General features: G+C 37.5%; 1 protein-coding gene across 2 annotated transcripts in view; it reads left to right on the top strand.

Annotated features, from left to right (window-relative positions):
• The window catches only part of LOC129773107 (tRNA dimethylallyltransferase), a 432576-nt gene that overhangs the window by 22884 nt on the left and 392895 nt on the right, over nucleotides 1–16797 (top strand). Inside the window, exons 1-2 of one of the 2 annotated variants that reach the window (XM_055776672.1) lie at nucleotides 5070–5152; nucleotides 5295–5432. In XM_055776672.1, the coding sequence (XP_055632647.1) occupies nucleotides 5150–5152; nucleotides 5295–5432 (141 nt within the window). In that variant the 5' untranslated portion in view covers nucleotides 5070–5149. Of the gene's footprint in view, nucleotides 1–5069; nucleotides 5153–5294; nucleotides 5433–16797 lie in introns of those variants that run through there. The other variant, XM_055776664.1, reaches the window with a different exon arrangement.

Genomic DNA, 16797 nt, shown 5'->3' with positions numbered 1-16797 from the left:
TTTTAGGTTTTTGTCCATGATATTAGTCTTTCAAAATTTGTTTGATTTTTTAGATTGACTTTTCGTTAAAATTATTTAGGTTTTTAAAATGTTTTAGTTGTTTTTTATTTTTGAAGTTTGTTCAATTTTCTAGATTTTTAGCCTTACTAATCTTTGGAATTTTTGAGATATGGTGATTTTTTTACATATGTTGCTTAAGAATTGTAAGATTTTTCTTAGATCTTAGATTTCTCGCTTATTTTTTTCAGATTTGTAAATACTTTCTTATGTTTTTTTGTTCTTTGAATATTTTATAATTTTTATTGTTACTTATCATTAATAGGTTTTCATTTTTATGATTTTTGCTACTTTTTTATTCTTTTTTTTTACCTTTTTTCGTTTTTCGATTTTTTGCATTGCATTGTTTCGCTGGTTTTAGATTTCAAAAATTTGTTAGATTTTCGTGATTTTTTAGGCTTAGGCTTGAATGTGAGCTGTTTCCGTGAGTTGGTTCCGATTTATGTGAGTTGTTTCCGACTGTGAGTTGTTTCCGATTTATTTTATTTTCTTGTTTTTTATATTTCCAAGTTTTTTTTTTACTTTCTTTTCGGTTTTTTAAATCTTTTATATTTTTGTTGACATTTTTTACTCAGATACCTAATATGGGCCCCCCAAGTACATTTGGAGTCGAACCATACCCCAAGATACTTGAATGACATAGCATGAGTGATCGGTTTACCCAAAAGTTGAAGCTTTGGTTTTGCTGGTCTATGCTTCCTAAAAAAAACCACCATCTCTGTTTTCTCCGTGGAGAATTCGATCCCTAGCCCAATGGCCCAGGTTGAAAAATTGTTCAAAGTATCTTGTAAGGGTTCTTGTAGGTCGGATTCGTTTGATCCTACGACAGACACCACTCCATCATCTGCAAGTTGTCTTAGGCTGCAATTTTGTGTAAGGCAATTGTCGATGTCGCTTACATAGAAGTTGTACAAAAGGGGGCTTAAACATGAGCCCTGGGGGAGGCCCATGTAAGAGACCCGACTTACTGCCGAATCTCCGTGAGAAAAGTTCAACTGTTTCTCACAAAGCAAGTTATATAACATATTATTCAACAGAGGCGGCAGACCCCGAGAGTGTAATTTGTCTGACAAAACCTCTATTGAAACAGAATCAAAGGCCCCCTTTATGTCTAAGAATACTGAAGCCATTTGTTTTTTTCCGGCGTTAGCCATTTGAATTTCTGAAGAAAGCAACGCAAGACAATCATTCGTCCCCTTGCCCCTGCGGAACCCATATTGTGTATCTGAGAGTAGGCCATTCGTTTCAACCCATCGATCAAGGCGAAACAAGATCATTTTCTCCAACAATTTCCGTATACAAGACAGCATTGCTATTGGGCGGTACGAATTGAAGTCGGACGCGGGCTTTCCAGGTTTTTGAATAGCTATAACTCATACTTGTCTCCAATCATCTGGAACAATATTATGCTCCAGAAACCGATTGAATAAATTCAACAAGCGATGTTTCGCCACATCAGGGAGATTTTTCAGCAAGTTGAACTTAATTCTATCCGATCCCGGAGCAGAATTGTTACATGAAAGTAGAGCAAGAGAGAATTCTACCATCGAAAACTCGAAATCAAGATCGCACCTATCTTGTGGTATATCTCGAACAATTTTTTGCACAGGAACGGAATCGGGACAAACTTTCCGTGCAAATTTAAAAATCCATCGATGTGAATATTCTTCGCTTTCATTCGTTGAAGAGCGATTTCTCATGTTTCGAGCCACTTTCCATAATTTTTTCATTGACGTTTCTCGTGACAAACCTCCCACGAAAGTTCGCCAATAAGCACGTTTTTTCCCTTTGATCAAGTTTTTAAATTGATTTTCAAGGTCCAAATACGTTTGAAAATTCTCAATGGTTCCACGTTTTCGAAACGCTTTAAATGCGTTCGATTTATCCTGATAAAGCTTGGAACATTGGCTATCCCACCATGGATTGGGAGGCCTTCGGTGAATGGTGGAACCTGGGATGGGTTTCGTTTGAGCGCGAACCGCGCTGTCATGGATCAAACGAGAAAGGAAGTTATACTCCTCCAATGGAGGTAAACCATCTCTGGAATTGATGGCTAGAGTAATCGCGTCCGCATATTTTTTCCAGTCAATGTGTCTTGTGAGGTCGTATGCCATGTTTATAGATTCAGAAGATTTCGACCCAATGGTGATGGAAATTTTGATTGGCAAGTGATCACTACCGTTGGGATCCTGTATTACATTCCACTTGCAATCTAACGATAGTGAATTCGAGCAAAGCGAGAGGTCAAGAGCACTTGGGTTAGCAGGAGGTTTAGGTACACGTGTTGTTTCCCCAGTGTTCAAAACGGTCATATTGAAGTTGTTACAAAGGTCATATATCAACAATGAACGATTGTCGTCGTACTGTTCCCCCCAGGCAGTTCCGTGAGAGTTGAAGTCTCCCAAGATCAATCGTGGCTCAGGAAGGAGTGAGCACATGTCATCAAGTTGTTTGCGGCTAACCGCAGCTCTCGGAGGCCAATACAAGCTGACAATACAGAGGTCTTTGCCTCTGATGTTTGCATGACAAGCAACAGCTTCGATCCCTCCAATAGGTGGAAGGTCAATTCGAAAAAATGAGTGGCACTTATTGATCCCCAATAGCACCCCTCCGTATCTGTCATCACGGTCCAAGCGTATAATATTAAAATCGTGGAAAGAGAGATCATCTCGCGAAGAAAGCCAAGTTTCGGACAGAGCAAAAACATCACAATTGAACTTATGAATTAAAAATTTGAATGTATCCAATTTAGGGATAAGACTACGACAATTCCACTGTAAAACAGTGATATCTCCGACCTCTCTATTTGAATTAGACACCAAGAGAGATAATCATTGCAAGGAGGGGGCATGTTTGCATCAATTGTTGCAAAATTGTCTTTAATACTGGAAGCATTGATATGACAATGGTTCTGATGGAGTCGGAAACATTAAAGAATGTGAAGATTTGGTCCAAAAGGTCAGACAACTTTATAAATCCCGATTGGGAAGTTGAACTGGACGGAAAAACAGGGACAGTTGGGGTTTTTGATGTCCCCTCGAGTGCTGGGCCATTCGAAGGTGAATTATTCCCACGGAAACCAGGAGGAACCTGATTTTGCTTGTCCGCTGCACTCGATTTTTTAGGCAAGCTAACTGGGGGTATCACCGGAGGGGCTTGTCCTTGAACTTTGGGAGTGGTCACATTTTTGCGCCGGGGATTCCCTTGGAAGATGTACGGTATGCCCTCGTTAGCTGTATCCGCTTCCATTTCGTCAACTGGCAGCGAAGCGAAGACATTGTTTGCGGTTAAAGATTGTTGCTGTTGGGCCAATGGAGAAGCGCCCTTTAAAATTTCCGCAAAAGTGCGCTTCTGCTTCTCCCAGCGACTCTTGTAAGTTTCACAAGCCGAGAGTACGTGCGGAGTTCCTCCGCAATATGGACACTTTTGCTCAATCGCACTGCAGGATTTGTCCACATGTTGCTCTCCGCAAGTGGCACAGCGCTCCTTGTTGGCGCAGTAAGCTGCTGTGTGTTCAACTGACTTGCATTTCAGGCAAGTCATGGACTTTGGCACGAAGAGTCGCAGCGGTAGCCTCAATTTGTCCACCATAACGTAGTCAGGGAGGGCGGAGCCAGCAAAAGTGACTCTAAACGAGTCGGACGGCGTAAATTTCGATTCTTTCCCTTCCTGGGAGACTTTGCCGAGGTGTCGGCATTCTAAGATTTTAACCTTAATCAAAGGCAGCTTTTTAAATCTGCCATCTCCTTCCATAATTGATTTGCACGTCAGACCCGTTTCGGTTATCACCCCCGAGAATTCTACGTCATGGGAAGGCACGTAGACACGATATTCCAGGGTAAACCTCTGGTCGACGACAATACCGTTTGCGTCTTTCCGATCAGCTACGACAACACGCAGTCGTTTTCTAGTAGTTGTAAAATATTAGATTTGTGAATGTTTTTAGATTTTTTATTTTATTTAAATCGATAATTATTTATTATTAAATTATGCTTCTTAGATTTCGAAATTGCAATACATGCGACAAAAAAAAAATATATATATATATATACGTGTTCCGGAGTTCCTCCGCAATATGGACACTTTTGCTCAATCGCACTGCAGGATTTGTCCACATGTTGCTCTCCGCAAGTGGCACAGCGCTCCTTGTTGGCGCAGTAAGCTGCTGTGTGACCAACTGACTTGCATTTCAGGCACGTAAATTTATATATATATATATGACATTATATGACATTGTTGTATGGTGCAGTTGTTTGGGACATAAGCAATAAGCACATGAATGCAAGGAATGTTGGAATGAACCACTCATTGAGAAAATAAAAAAGCGAACAGGCGACATTATTAAAAATGTAATTAAATGCCTACATGAAGTATGTCTGGAACGACTAACTTTATTCTCGATATTTTCAGTCAATATTTGGTATTTTACGAATAAAATACAAAAGTTTTCGTATACTTCGAAATGTTTTCATAAAATAAAATGTCTTCTCATTTGGCATTTCATTTTTGATTTTCTTCTTTAATTTACAAAATGCATTTAAAGTTGTTTTTCCCTACACTCCAATGGAAAGGGAACGTTAGTGTCACTGTTTTTTTTTTGACAGGTGTTACGTCATGCAAAACTTGATCGAATGCCAAAAAGCTCGATTAAATTAATAATTCGGATGGAGGGAACATCCATTGAATTTATCGTACGATTTTCCCACCGTGTAGCCGTTGATTCGTTCGTTCGTTCTCCTAACTCAAGACAAAGTGCCGTCAAACCCATTCCCAGTTTCGAGCTATGAATTTAAAATAGAACGAAATTCCACAACCGAACGCGCGCTATCTCTCTCTCTCTCTCTTTCGACGACGGAATCGAATGAAAACAAAGGCAACGACAGTAATCGACATTGCGACCGGGCGATTGATGAGATGACCGTAGACAAACGCCGTTGACAGGAGAGGACCGGACTGGGACGACGACGACGACGGTTCCCGTGGCATTCCTCGATCGCCAGATCGAGATCCGTGTGTCGTCTCGACGGTCTCGCATTACAAAACATGACCAAACGCGCGTTGATCGTTGTTTTATGGGAGATTTTTCGTTTCTATGGTGTGTTCTGTTACGTTTCGACTTTTCTTTATTGAGACGTATAATTCTTCCCAGCCCCCTGTCGCGGCTTAACAGATTCGGTTTTAATGCGTGCGTTGGTTTCTAACTCTTGTTTCTTGTTCTATTTTAATCCCTCATCCAGGTATACCGTGGTTTGGACATTGTGACAGCGAAAGCGACCAAAGAGGAACAGTCGCAGGCTCCGCACCATCTGCTGGACGTTGCCACACCCGATCAGGCCTTCACGGTGATCCACTTCCGGGAGATGGCTCTGCCGATTGTATCCTTTTGAAGATGGGCTCGGAAACGGGGGAGGTTTAAGAAGCCGCAGTTTCACTCATGGATGGAGCGACTCGCGTGCTTCGGTACAATATGTGTGTTCGACAGGGAAAGAGAGTGCATTCGTTGACCTGCAGCGCACACACAAAAATAGGGTCAGGTGACGGTAAGTGCTACGATTTGCTGGTGGATATGAACCTGTTGTCGAGTGTATGGTTCTGTTGGCCTCGCACGCAACCCGCTCCAGCCGTGCGGAACGAATCTCGTTAAATGAAATTGAAATTTGACTCAAGAGCAATTCCAAATGAAATCGACAAATGACAACACATAAGTATTTTTTATTCAAATGAAAGTTTGAATTCCGTTTGGGTTGGAGAAAATATGAGTTTTTCACAACATTTGGGAATTTTTTGATTCAAGTGTAACAACTTTTGAAAAGGGCCTTTGATAATGACTATGAGTCCTACCGATATAGTGTCTTAGAAAGAGTTATAGAGTATTGATGTGCAAACGTGAAAAAATATACACCGAGAAAAAAAAAATGGTACTCTTTTTTATTCCCAAAAAAAACCTAAATTTGCAATATCTAAAATACATGTTTTTTAAAAATTTTTTAATTTTTTTCATATAAGTAGAAAATTTAAAAAAATCAATTCAAGATGGTAAAATTATTTTTGACGAACTTTGTGTAACATCGAACTTTTATGAATTTTCGAAACTACGATTTTTTTTTTGGTTTTTTTTTAATGTCTATAATCATTTTTAGCCACAAATATTGTTAACAATGTGATTGAAAATAAAAAAAGCTCTTCATCAATTTCCTTTTAAATGCAACCATTCTTGAGATATTAAAAAAACATTTCTGAGTTATTGTGTTTTTAGTTTTTTTTTTAATTTATGTGTTTTTAATTTTTTTTTCATTTTTTTCGTATAAAATAGAGGTTGTGCAGAAAATTTTAAAAAATAGTTCAAGATGGTAAAACTATTTCTAACGAACTTTGTGTAACATCAAATTTTTATGAATTTTCGAAACTTCGAATTTTTGTTTGTATGTATATTTTTAGCCACAAATTATGAATCCTGATGTGATTTAAAATAAAAAAGCTCATTACCTATCGCCTTCTAAATGCAACCATTCTCGAGGTATTTGAAAAAACATTTCTAATTTACTGTCTTTTTTAAATTTATGTATTTTAATTTTTTTTATTTTTTTCGTATAAAATAGAGGTCATGTAGAAAATTTAAAAAAATGAGTCCAAGATGGTAAAACTGTTTTTGACGAACTTTGTGGAACATCGAAGTTTTATGAAATTTCGAAACTTCGAATTTTTGTATATTATCAATCATTTTTAGCCACGAATTATTTAGCCACTGATCTGATTGAAAATCTCCAATCTCCTTCTAAATACAGCCATTCTCGAGATATTTGAAAAAACATTTCTAATTTATTGTATTTTTCAATTTTTTTTTAAATTCATATATGTATTTTTTAATATTTTTTTTTATGTTTTCATATAAAATAGAGATCATGTAAACAATTTAAAAAATGAGTCCAAGATAGTAAAACTATTTTTGACGAGCTTTGTGGAACATCGATTTTTTATGAATTTTCGAAACTTCGAATTTTTGTATATTAACAATCATTTTTAGCCACAAATTATGAATCCTGATGTGATTGAAAATAAAAAAGCTCTTCATCAATCTCCTTCTAAATACAGCCATTCTCGAGATATTTAAAAAACATTTCTAATTTAATGTATTTTTCAATTTTTTTTAAAGTTTATATATGTATTTTTTCATATTTTTTTAAATTTTGTCGTATAGAATAGAAGTCACTTAGAAAATTTAAAAAATAATTCCAAGATGGTGAAACTATTTTTGGCGAACATTGTGGAATATCGTATTTTTATGAATTTTCGAAACCTCAAATTTTTGTATGTTAACAATCATTTTTAGCCACAAATTTTAAATCCTGATGTGATTTAAAATAAAAAAAAGCTCATTTTCAATATCCTTCAAAATGCCACCATTCTCGAGATATTTAAAAAAAAAACATTTCTAATTTATTGTCCTTTTTAATTTTATTTTTGTTAATTTATGTATTTTTTAATTTTTTTACGTAGAACTACGTCTTTCATTAAGGGTGCCAAATCAGAAAACAGGTCACGTTTTTATGAAATAAAGTTAACGTTAATAACTATTTTTGCCGCGAACGAATTTTGGCGATTCACATACTAAACGAATCGGAAATTCCGTAAGATTTGTTTAATATGCTATACATTAGAATCCCCTGGTTTCGAAATGGTTAAAATTCATGAAAACTTGAGGCGTTTCCATTTTCCCATACATTTGTTCTGTCCATTTGTGTGCTTTCCCGAACAGAGCAGTCAATAACGAGCAACTTATCGACGACCAACGGAGGGGAAATCGTATGATTCAAAGTTCCCATGAACAAAGAAATGTATTGTGCTCCCGTGGCCGAGTGGTTAGCGTCATAACTAACATGCCGGGTGTTCGGGTTCGATTCCCGTTCTGGTCGGGGGAATTTTTCGTCAAAGAGATTTCCTCCGACTTGCACTGTGATCACGCGTATTCTAGAGCTTGCCATTCAGAATGCATTCAAGGCGTGTTATTTGGCATAGAAATCTCAACTAAGTACTAATAAAAAATGACGCAAGTAATACTACGCTGAGACGGCGAAGTTCCTCTAGGAACGTTAGTGCCATTGAAGAAGAAGAAGAAGATGAACAAAGAAAAAGTAGAAGAATGAAGGGGAATACTTGCCTAGAGTATAAACAGTGGATCTCGCTGAGGCAAACTTTCATTCGGCATCGAACTGTTGAGCAATCCAGTTCACTTTGCTTTCGCTACGCTTCAATCTAAGATTGGACCCCACCAGTGGTAATCCAACTTGGATATCGTCGTTTGGTTTTTTTGTTCGTTTTACGCGTTATTCGTATCGTGTGTTTTTCTTTTCGCGTCATAAATTGGACGCTTCGCGTAGTGTATGATGAGCAAGAAGAAGAGGAAGGCAGGCTCGAGCCCTGCAAAAAACGAACGCATTGCCAGGGGCAATAATATTTCGAGGTAAGCGTCATCCAATGATGCACGCGATATTGGTGCAGTGAAAAGCGCTCGCACTGAACCGAGCCTTCGCGAGTGTGACACCGCATCGCACAACAGCGAAATAGGCGACTTCGGCGCGTCGGTCGAAAATGTAAACCCCGTTACCCAGGCAGCAACCAAAATCAAGCTCCCCCCGCTGGTGGTGAAGGCGGTCGCTCTTGACAAACTCATCAGCGAATTCGCATCGATGGGTGTTACAGCAGAGTACAAGCTGTGTGGCATAATTCAGTCTTTTTCCAAGCAGTTAACATTGTTTGTTTTCCGTCATCATAAGGTTGTGCGTCAAAAAAATATTTGGGGAATACCAAGCATCTTGAATGTCTTACTGGAATGTTATAAGTTATTTGGGTTCGCGTGCCAGTTGCAAAAGTGCCTTCAGCTAGGATTGCATTAGCGCTATGAAGCATTGCTACTGTTTTCGAGGTTGTTATTAACAAAAAGAGTTTATTTCGCTTGTTTAGTCACCGAGAAAGTAAATGTCGTTCTGGAATTTTTTATGTGGTTTCGCTTGCCAGTAGCAAAACTTCCTCCACTAAGGGTGATAGCTGCGCTTCTCTCGAGCATGAGAAAGAAATACAACTTTTTTCGAGGCCATTAATATTAACAGAAGCGTTTCTTTTGAGAATAGCGCAAAATGATGAGAAGAGTTTTATATTCCTAGTAGTTTCAAGCCACCAATGTATGGCTCTGTATGCATGCTATGGCGAACGCTTGTTTGGCGCTTGGTTTACGTTGTACGAACGATGCCTATAGGTGCGATTCCTTTAAGGCAACACAAATAACATGTAGCATGATATTTGGGGAGGCGATCTGGCGTAGTGGTAACATCCATACCTCTCACGCAGAGATCACGAGTTCAATTCTCACTCCCGACATTCTTCCAAAAATGGAAGTAAAAGTGACGAACCAGCCGAAATGAGTTGAAAGTCACTATAATAGATGATATTTGATACTTGCAAGTGTTGTCATTGTTGTTGTTCCCATGCGGTGCCAAAGATATATTGATGTAGTTATGAGATGTGGAAAAACGGTGCTGGTGCAACATGTATATAATCGAGTCTAGCCGAGTCTATGTCAATTGCGAAAAAGGCCAAGAAAAAGAAAAGCATTCGAGGTAAATTTTCATTGCATTGACATGAAATAAATTGCGACTTACGATCAGCTAGTGTATTGTTTTGCGAGGGCAAGAATGAATCATCAATCAATTATCGTCAATAAATTCTACAATGAAAAAACCATTTCAGAGATTATTCTACTAAGCAGTTGTTTCTAAAATTTCACAGCATTATAGAATAATATCCGAAGGTACGACTTATATAGAATAACAGCGTAGTTCTACGTCAACAATGCGGTCGTATCCTGGACACAACCTCCTATATTTTTTTTTATTTTTGCGTATAAAATAGAGATACATAGAAAATTTAAAAAATGAGTGCAAGATGGTAAAACTATTTTAAACGAACATTTCGGAACATCGATTTTTTATGAATTTTCGAAACTTCGAGTTTTTGTATGTTAACAATCATTTTAGCCACCAATTATGAATACTGATGTGATTTTAAAAAAAAGTTATTATCAATCTCCTTCTAGATGCAACCATTCTTGAGATATTTGAAACAAACATTTCTAATTTATTGCCTTTTTTAATTTTATTTTTTGACGTAGGACTAAGTCTTACATTAAGGGGGCCAAATCAGAAAACAGGTCACGTTTTTATGAAATAAAGTTAATGTTAATAACTATTTTTGCTGCTAACGGATTTTAACGATTTACATACCAATCGAATCGGAATTTTTCTAAGATTTGTTTGATATTCTATACATTTTATTCCCATAGTCTGTATATGGTTTAAATTGATGAAAATTGGGAGCATGCCCATTTCCCCATACATTTCTTCTGTCCATTTGTGTGCTTTCCCAAACATAGCTGTCAATAACGAGCAACTTATGCAGCCGCTAGAATAGAAACAGTCGGAGACCAATGAATCGTTAGATTTAAAGTCTCCGTAAACAAAGGAAAAGAAGAAGAAGAATAGAAACAACGAAGGGGGAGAATACTTGCGAAGTAAGTAAGCTATCGCTAGCGTATAAGTATTGCATCTTCTCTAAGGAAATTCTCAGAATCTTTCTGTGCCCGAACAAAAGGACGCGTATTCTGCTCGTTTTGTGTTTTATGTTCCCCTCGAGCTGTGAACGCTAGCGAATATTCACTTGAAGTTTGTCGCTGCAACTGTGTGCATCTGTTAGACGCGTATGTGATGCTTGGAGTATGGCGATGCACGAAAGATGCCTCTCGTAAAATATTCAGTGCAATGCGTGCATTGATATAAAGAAACAAATTGCGACATATGAACAATTAGTGTATTGTTCTCGCAAAGGCAAGAAAGAATCGTTGATTCTCGAAATTATTCTTCAAAACCACGCAAGCCATTACACCCTTTCAGAACTTTTTATCGAAGAGTTATTTATGAACTTTCGACGTATTCGCAAATGATATTCGAAATGATAAACCAACAAAACAAAAAAATAGATTGCGTAGTCCTACGTCCAAAGCGGTCGTGTCTCTGATACAACCCCTCGAATTTTTTTTTCAAACTTATGTATTTTTTTACTCTTTTGAAATTTTTCCTATGAAATATAGGTAATGTAGAAAATTTAAAAAAATTTGTCCAAGATGGTAAAATTGTTGTGGTTCGTCAAAAATAGTTTTACCATCTTGGACTCATTTTTTTCAAATTTTCTACATGACTTCTATTGTATATGAAAAAAAAACCATATATTATTTTAAAAAATATATAATTAAATTAAAAAAAGTCACAGGAGGGTTGTGTCCGAGACACGACCGCATAGTTGACGTAGGATTCCGTTAGGCTATCTGTTGATTTTGGATATGTTGGAAAAATTACATCGGTAAACTCTTTGATAATTATTTGGTGGCCCTGAAAATTGCCGTTTTGTTTGGTTGTTCGGTATTGTTTGTTCACACCAACAGTGTTCACCGAGTGATAATGATAGAAGAATGATAAACAGTCGTTGGATGGTGAGTATCAGATAAAAGCTGCCGAAGTGGAACGAGATATGATGAAAACCGCCCTCTGTGGTCCTAGACGAGATGCCTCCTGTGTTATGTATGGATGAAATAAAGAAAAAAAAACTCACCTATTGGTGAGTATATAAGATAATTACCAATACCGTACATAATTATCAATTTTTCTCATCAGTAAAAACTTGTTACTTTAATATAGAGAAAACATATTTGAAATGGAAAACGTAATTTTCTTTTATAATTTTTACTTTCTGTGTGTTTATTCAACCCAATGCGGATTTTGATTGGACTAACAACAACTAATACTAAATGTAGAACATACAGGAAATCACTTTTACTAATATGCCATGCCGAGTTCACCTGGGCACCTTGGTTTTGATGTCTCTGGCAGAGAACATTTTCGGTGGGAACAAAAGCTCCTCCTACTCTCATGTATTTGCAATGTCGATTTCCCCCGGGCTACTTGGTTTTGATGTCTCTGTTAGGGAACCGCCGCATGTGTCGTCAATTTCGACCAATCAGAAGTGAGTATTCTCGTTAGGATAGGGGTTGAGATTTTTCAATTGTTCGATAGTTAGTATCATGACATACATTATTTTCTTCAACATAAAAAAATGTTACGGAGTGCCGAAATCGATTGACGCAAAAATTTCTTCAATCCATCATGAAATGACTGAGTAATAAGCGTTTGAAATTGGACAATTTTCACGATGTGCTCGATTTTCGATTCTCAATTTGTACCCCAATATGTTCCCGAAAGACGTAATCCTACGTCAAAAAGACACCACATGAGAAATGTTTTTCGAATATCTCAAGAATGGCTGCATTTAGAAGGAGATTGATAACGAGCTTTTTTATTTTAAATCACATCAGGATTCATAATTTGTGGCTAAAAATGATTGTTAACATACAAAAATTTGAGGTTTCGGAAATTCATAAAAATTCGATATCCCAGAAAGCTTGTCAAAAATAATTTTACCATCTTGGACTCATTTTTTAAATTTTCTACAGGACTTCTATTTTATTTGAAAAATTAAAAAAAAATAAAAATCACAATCAATAAAAAAATCGTCACAAAACACCATCTTCCAATGGAGACGTGTCAAAATTTGACAGCAATCGGTCGATTGGTTTGTGAGTAACAGCATTGAGAGCGAATCAACTTTTGTTATTGTGAAAAAAATGGAAGGAGTTGTATCTAGGACACGACCGCATATTTTCGACGTAGAACTACGCAACTATATTATGTAATCCACTTGTCCGTAATTTATTTTTACCCGCCCGTTTGGCAACGTTTTATTTATATAACGGAGTAACGCCAAACCCTCGGAATATACGACACATCCGAAAACGACTCATGCCAAAGCTTCATTTAGAATCTGGAATCACAAAATCAAAAAAAAATATAGAAAATGAACAGGGATTCTAACTGAATCAAACCTTAGGTCATGTGCCCTTTATCGGAACAAGTGACAATGGGAAGGGATAGTATCTTGTGAACACAATGGTCAAACGAAAACTAAGGCAGACCTTCTCCTACTTTGCGACATGCGGCCGAGCATTGTGGCACGTTAATTTTGAAGTTCGTGTTAGGGAAACACAGCTCAGTGGGAAAAACTACCTCCGACTTGCATGTATGTGCAAAGCGGATTCCCCCAGGCACATTAATTTTGAAGTCCATGCTAGGGAAACACAGCTCAGTGGGAAAAATCACCCCCTACTTGCATGTTTTGACAAAGCGGATTCCCCTAGGCATATTGATTTTGGTGGGAACAAAAATACCCCCGACTTGCATGTATATTTGGAGAGCGGATTTCCACAAGTACATCGATTTTGAAGTCTGTGTTGGGGAAACCGTAAATCGGACCAATCAACACTTGGCAGTTAGGGCGTTTAGATAACGCTTGACATTTTACAGTTATTCAATTGTTCATCTCATGAAAAATAATATTTTATTAATTGTGGTAGATGCATAGAAATATTTCCTATCAATTGATGCAAACATCTTTCCGATCTGTTAAGAAATGTTCGAGTTATAAGCATTCGAGATACGGGTAGGGTTAGCACACATGTCGGCAGAACAAATGTATGGGGGAAAAGTAAGTTCTTCAAGTTTTCATGAATTTAAACCGTTTAGAGGTTAGCGAATCGTAATGTGTAGCATATCAAACAAATCTTAGAGAATTCCCGATTCGATTGGTATGCAAATCATGCGAATTCGTTCACAGTGAAAATAGTTATTAACGTTAACTTTATTTCATAAAAACGTGACCTGTTTTCTGATTTGGCACCCTTCCTGAAAGACGTAGTTCGACGTCAAAAAATGGAAAAATCCGAATCTCGTGTGTAATTGCAATAAATGGGCTTCGAACTGCACCCACCGTATTCTCCAGATTTGACCCCCAGCAACTATTTTATGTTCGCAGACCTGAAGAGAATGCTCGCTGGCAAGAGATTTAAGACCGCGATGATGAAATGATTAACGAAACTGAGGCCTATTTTGAGGAAGAACCGAAAGTGTGCTATAAAAATGATATCGAAAAGTTGCAAGATCGCTATAATCGCTGTATCGCCCTCGAAGGCAATTATGATTTATAATACAATTGAATTTTGCAAAAAAAAAATGAGTGGGTTATATCTATGATATAACCGCAAGGTTGACGTGGAACTACCTTAGCTTAGCAATCATTCGTTTGTATTGATTAAATTCTTGATTGAATGAAACAGTTTCCAAATTCAATTGAGTTCAATATATTTGCTCTGTGAGTGAAAAAAAATAACAAATGCCGTGTAAAGTCAATTCATTTATTGTGATTGATTGTTCTTCGTTACAAGTAAATTTAATGACGGACCTTTTACGTTTGGTATGATGACTAGAACAAAATATATGTACGGAAGAATTATCAAACGTTTGATGAACCAGCCTAAGGCTGAAAATCTTTCCAATAAAGACAAAAAAAAAATTATCAAACGATTATTTTATTTTACATTTCCCTCTGAAGTTTACATCCCAAAAGTGTACATACTTCTCGAATCTCGAATTTGCTTGAAACTGGGAAGTTCATTCGCTTCTAGTGGCTGCACGATTTTCCCAGGTTCCTAAGTTTAGAAGATCATGTTAGGACAGACATATTCCACTCTGCACAAAGGCAAGCGAGGACAAAAGTACTCGCAGTTTGCATTTATTTGCAGAGCCGATTTCCCCAGAAACCTCGGTTTTGAAGTCTGTGTTAGGGAAACACATTTCAATCGGAACAAAAATACCCCCGATTTGTATGAATTCGCAATGCCGATTTCCCCACGCTTCATGGATTTGAAGTCTGTGTTAGGGAAACACATTCCAGTCGGAACAAAAATACCCCCGACTTGCATGAATTTGAAATACCGATTTCTCCAGGCACCTTGGTTTAGAAATCTCTATTAGGGAACACATTTCGGTGGGAACAAAAGCTTGGCTTTAAGAGGGTTCAAACTTTTCAGTTCACTCGCCTCTAGGCTCTTTCGTGGGTTTGCAATGCCGATTTCGCTGCTTGGCTTTAAAGTCTGTGTTAGGGAACATTTTTCGATGAGAACAAAAGTCCCCCTACTTTCATGTATTTGCAATGCCGATTTCCCCAAGGCTGCTTGGTTTTGATGGCTGTGTTAGGGAAACCGTAAATCGGGCCAATCAAAACGATGTAGTTAGGGCGTTTAGATAACGCCTAATATTTTACAGTTATTCAATTGTTTATCTAATGAAAAACAACATTTTGTTAGTTGCGATAGATGCGTAGAAATATTCCCTATCAAGTGATGCAAACATCTCTCCTATCCAGTACGAAATGTTCGAGCTATAAGCATTCGAAATCTTTCATTTTTTCCTGCATGTTCTGTGTTTAGGTTTTCATTTTACCCTCCATATGTTCCGGTTAGACGTAGTCCCACGTCAAAAATGTTTTACTGTGTTTCCTTATAAACGTTTCAGTCGAACTGTTTTTTTGAGATATTGCAAATCAAATTTTTTTTTGTAAATAAAAAAAAGAGTAATGATTTCTTCTTTCAGTGTATATTTTTTTCAAGTTTTAACATCAATACTCTATAACTTTTTCTAAGACACTATTTCGATTCGACTCATAGTTTTTGAGATATAAATTATCAAATATTTCTCTTACTAAAATCGAAACGCCCTTTTCAAAAGTCACACTCGCGTCAACAAATTCCCAAATACTGTGGAAAACTCATATTTCCTCCAACCCAAAGGGAATACAATCTTTCGTTCGAATCACAAATACAAGTTTTTAAAATCGGCATTTTTAGTTCGATTTCATTTGGAATTGCACTCAAGGAAAGTGAGCTGCTATCACACGGAGTCGGTCGAGCTGTTGAAATGGAAATTATTCAAGAAGAACGCGAAGACTCGCTTCTTCCGCGTTTGCTTCTTTGCTACGGACGAACCCTTTCTCGAGTCGTGGGGCGGAGAATTATGGAAACATTAGCATTATAGCATATTGAGAATCGACTATTGCGACGAATCTGTTTGGGATGGTTTGCCTTTGTTCGATACCTGTTGCGACGCGCCATAAGTTACAGTTAGAAACCTTGGCATTTTGGTAAGTCGATGAACTTTACATTTACATTTACAATGATTCAAAAAAGAAAAAAACGGAATATTAGAGTAGCCTCCCGGCCTTCACGTAGCCCAGCGGCTACTAATCATTCAAGACAAACTTGTTTCGAATCACAGCCCCTATTTGGCCTTTGGTTCCACCCAATAAAGCGCAAACGCGGCACTTCACATTAAGGCAAGCGTATCCATCCGTGTGCTAAACGGTTCCAATGTGAACTAATTTTCGCGCATTTTCTCAGTTCTTCTCATCTCGCTGACCCTGGGTAGACAAGGAGGAGGAGGAAGAAGAACAAGGAAGAACCCTCTAATCATCGCCACTGACCAAAGTTGAACCCATCGATGTGTACAACATCGAAACTTTCGGCGGTGATCATTAATCGATCGCGTTCTGTGGATTACACAAAACTGTTCAATCATTCGAAATGATGGCGCATCGAAGCGCGGAAAGCAAGATTACTTATCTCTTCCCCTCATCCCTTTCGCGTCCATTCCCGCAGTATACAAATCAAAGCAAACAGACAGAGTAACAACAAAAAAAAAACATAACCACAAATGCAAATCATGTGATCATCATAGTTGGTGATGGTTG

This window comes from Toxorhynchites rutilus, chromosome 1, assembly GCF_029784135.1.
Source record: "Toxorhynchites rutilus septentrionalis strain SRP chromosome 1, ASM2978413v1, whole genome shotgun sequence".
Taxonomy (NCBI): domain Eukaryota; kingdom Metazoa; phylum Arthropoda; class Insecta; order Diptera; family Culicidae; genus Toxorhynchites; species Toxorhynchites rutilus.
This window is presented reverse-complemented; position numbering and strand designations above follow the sequence as displayed.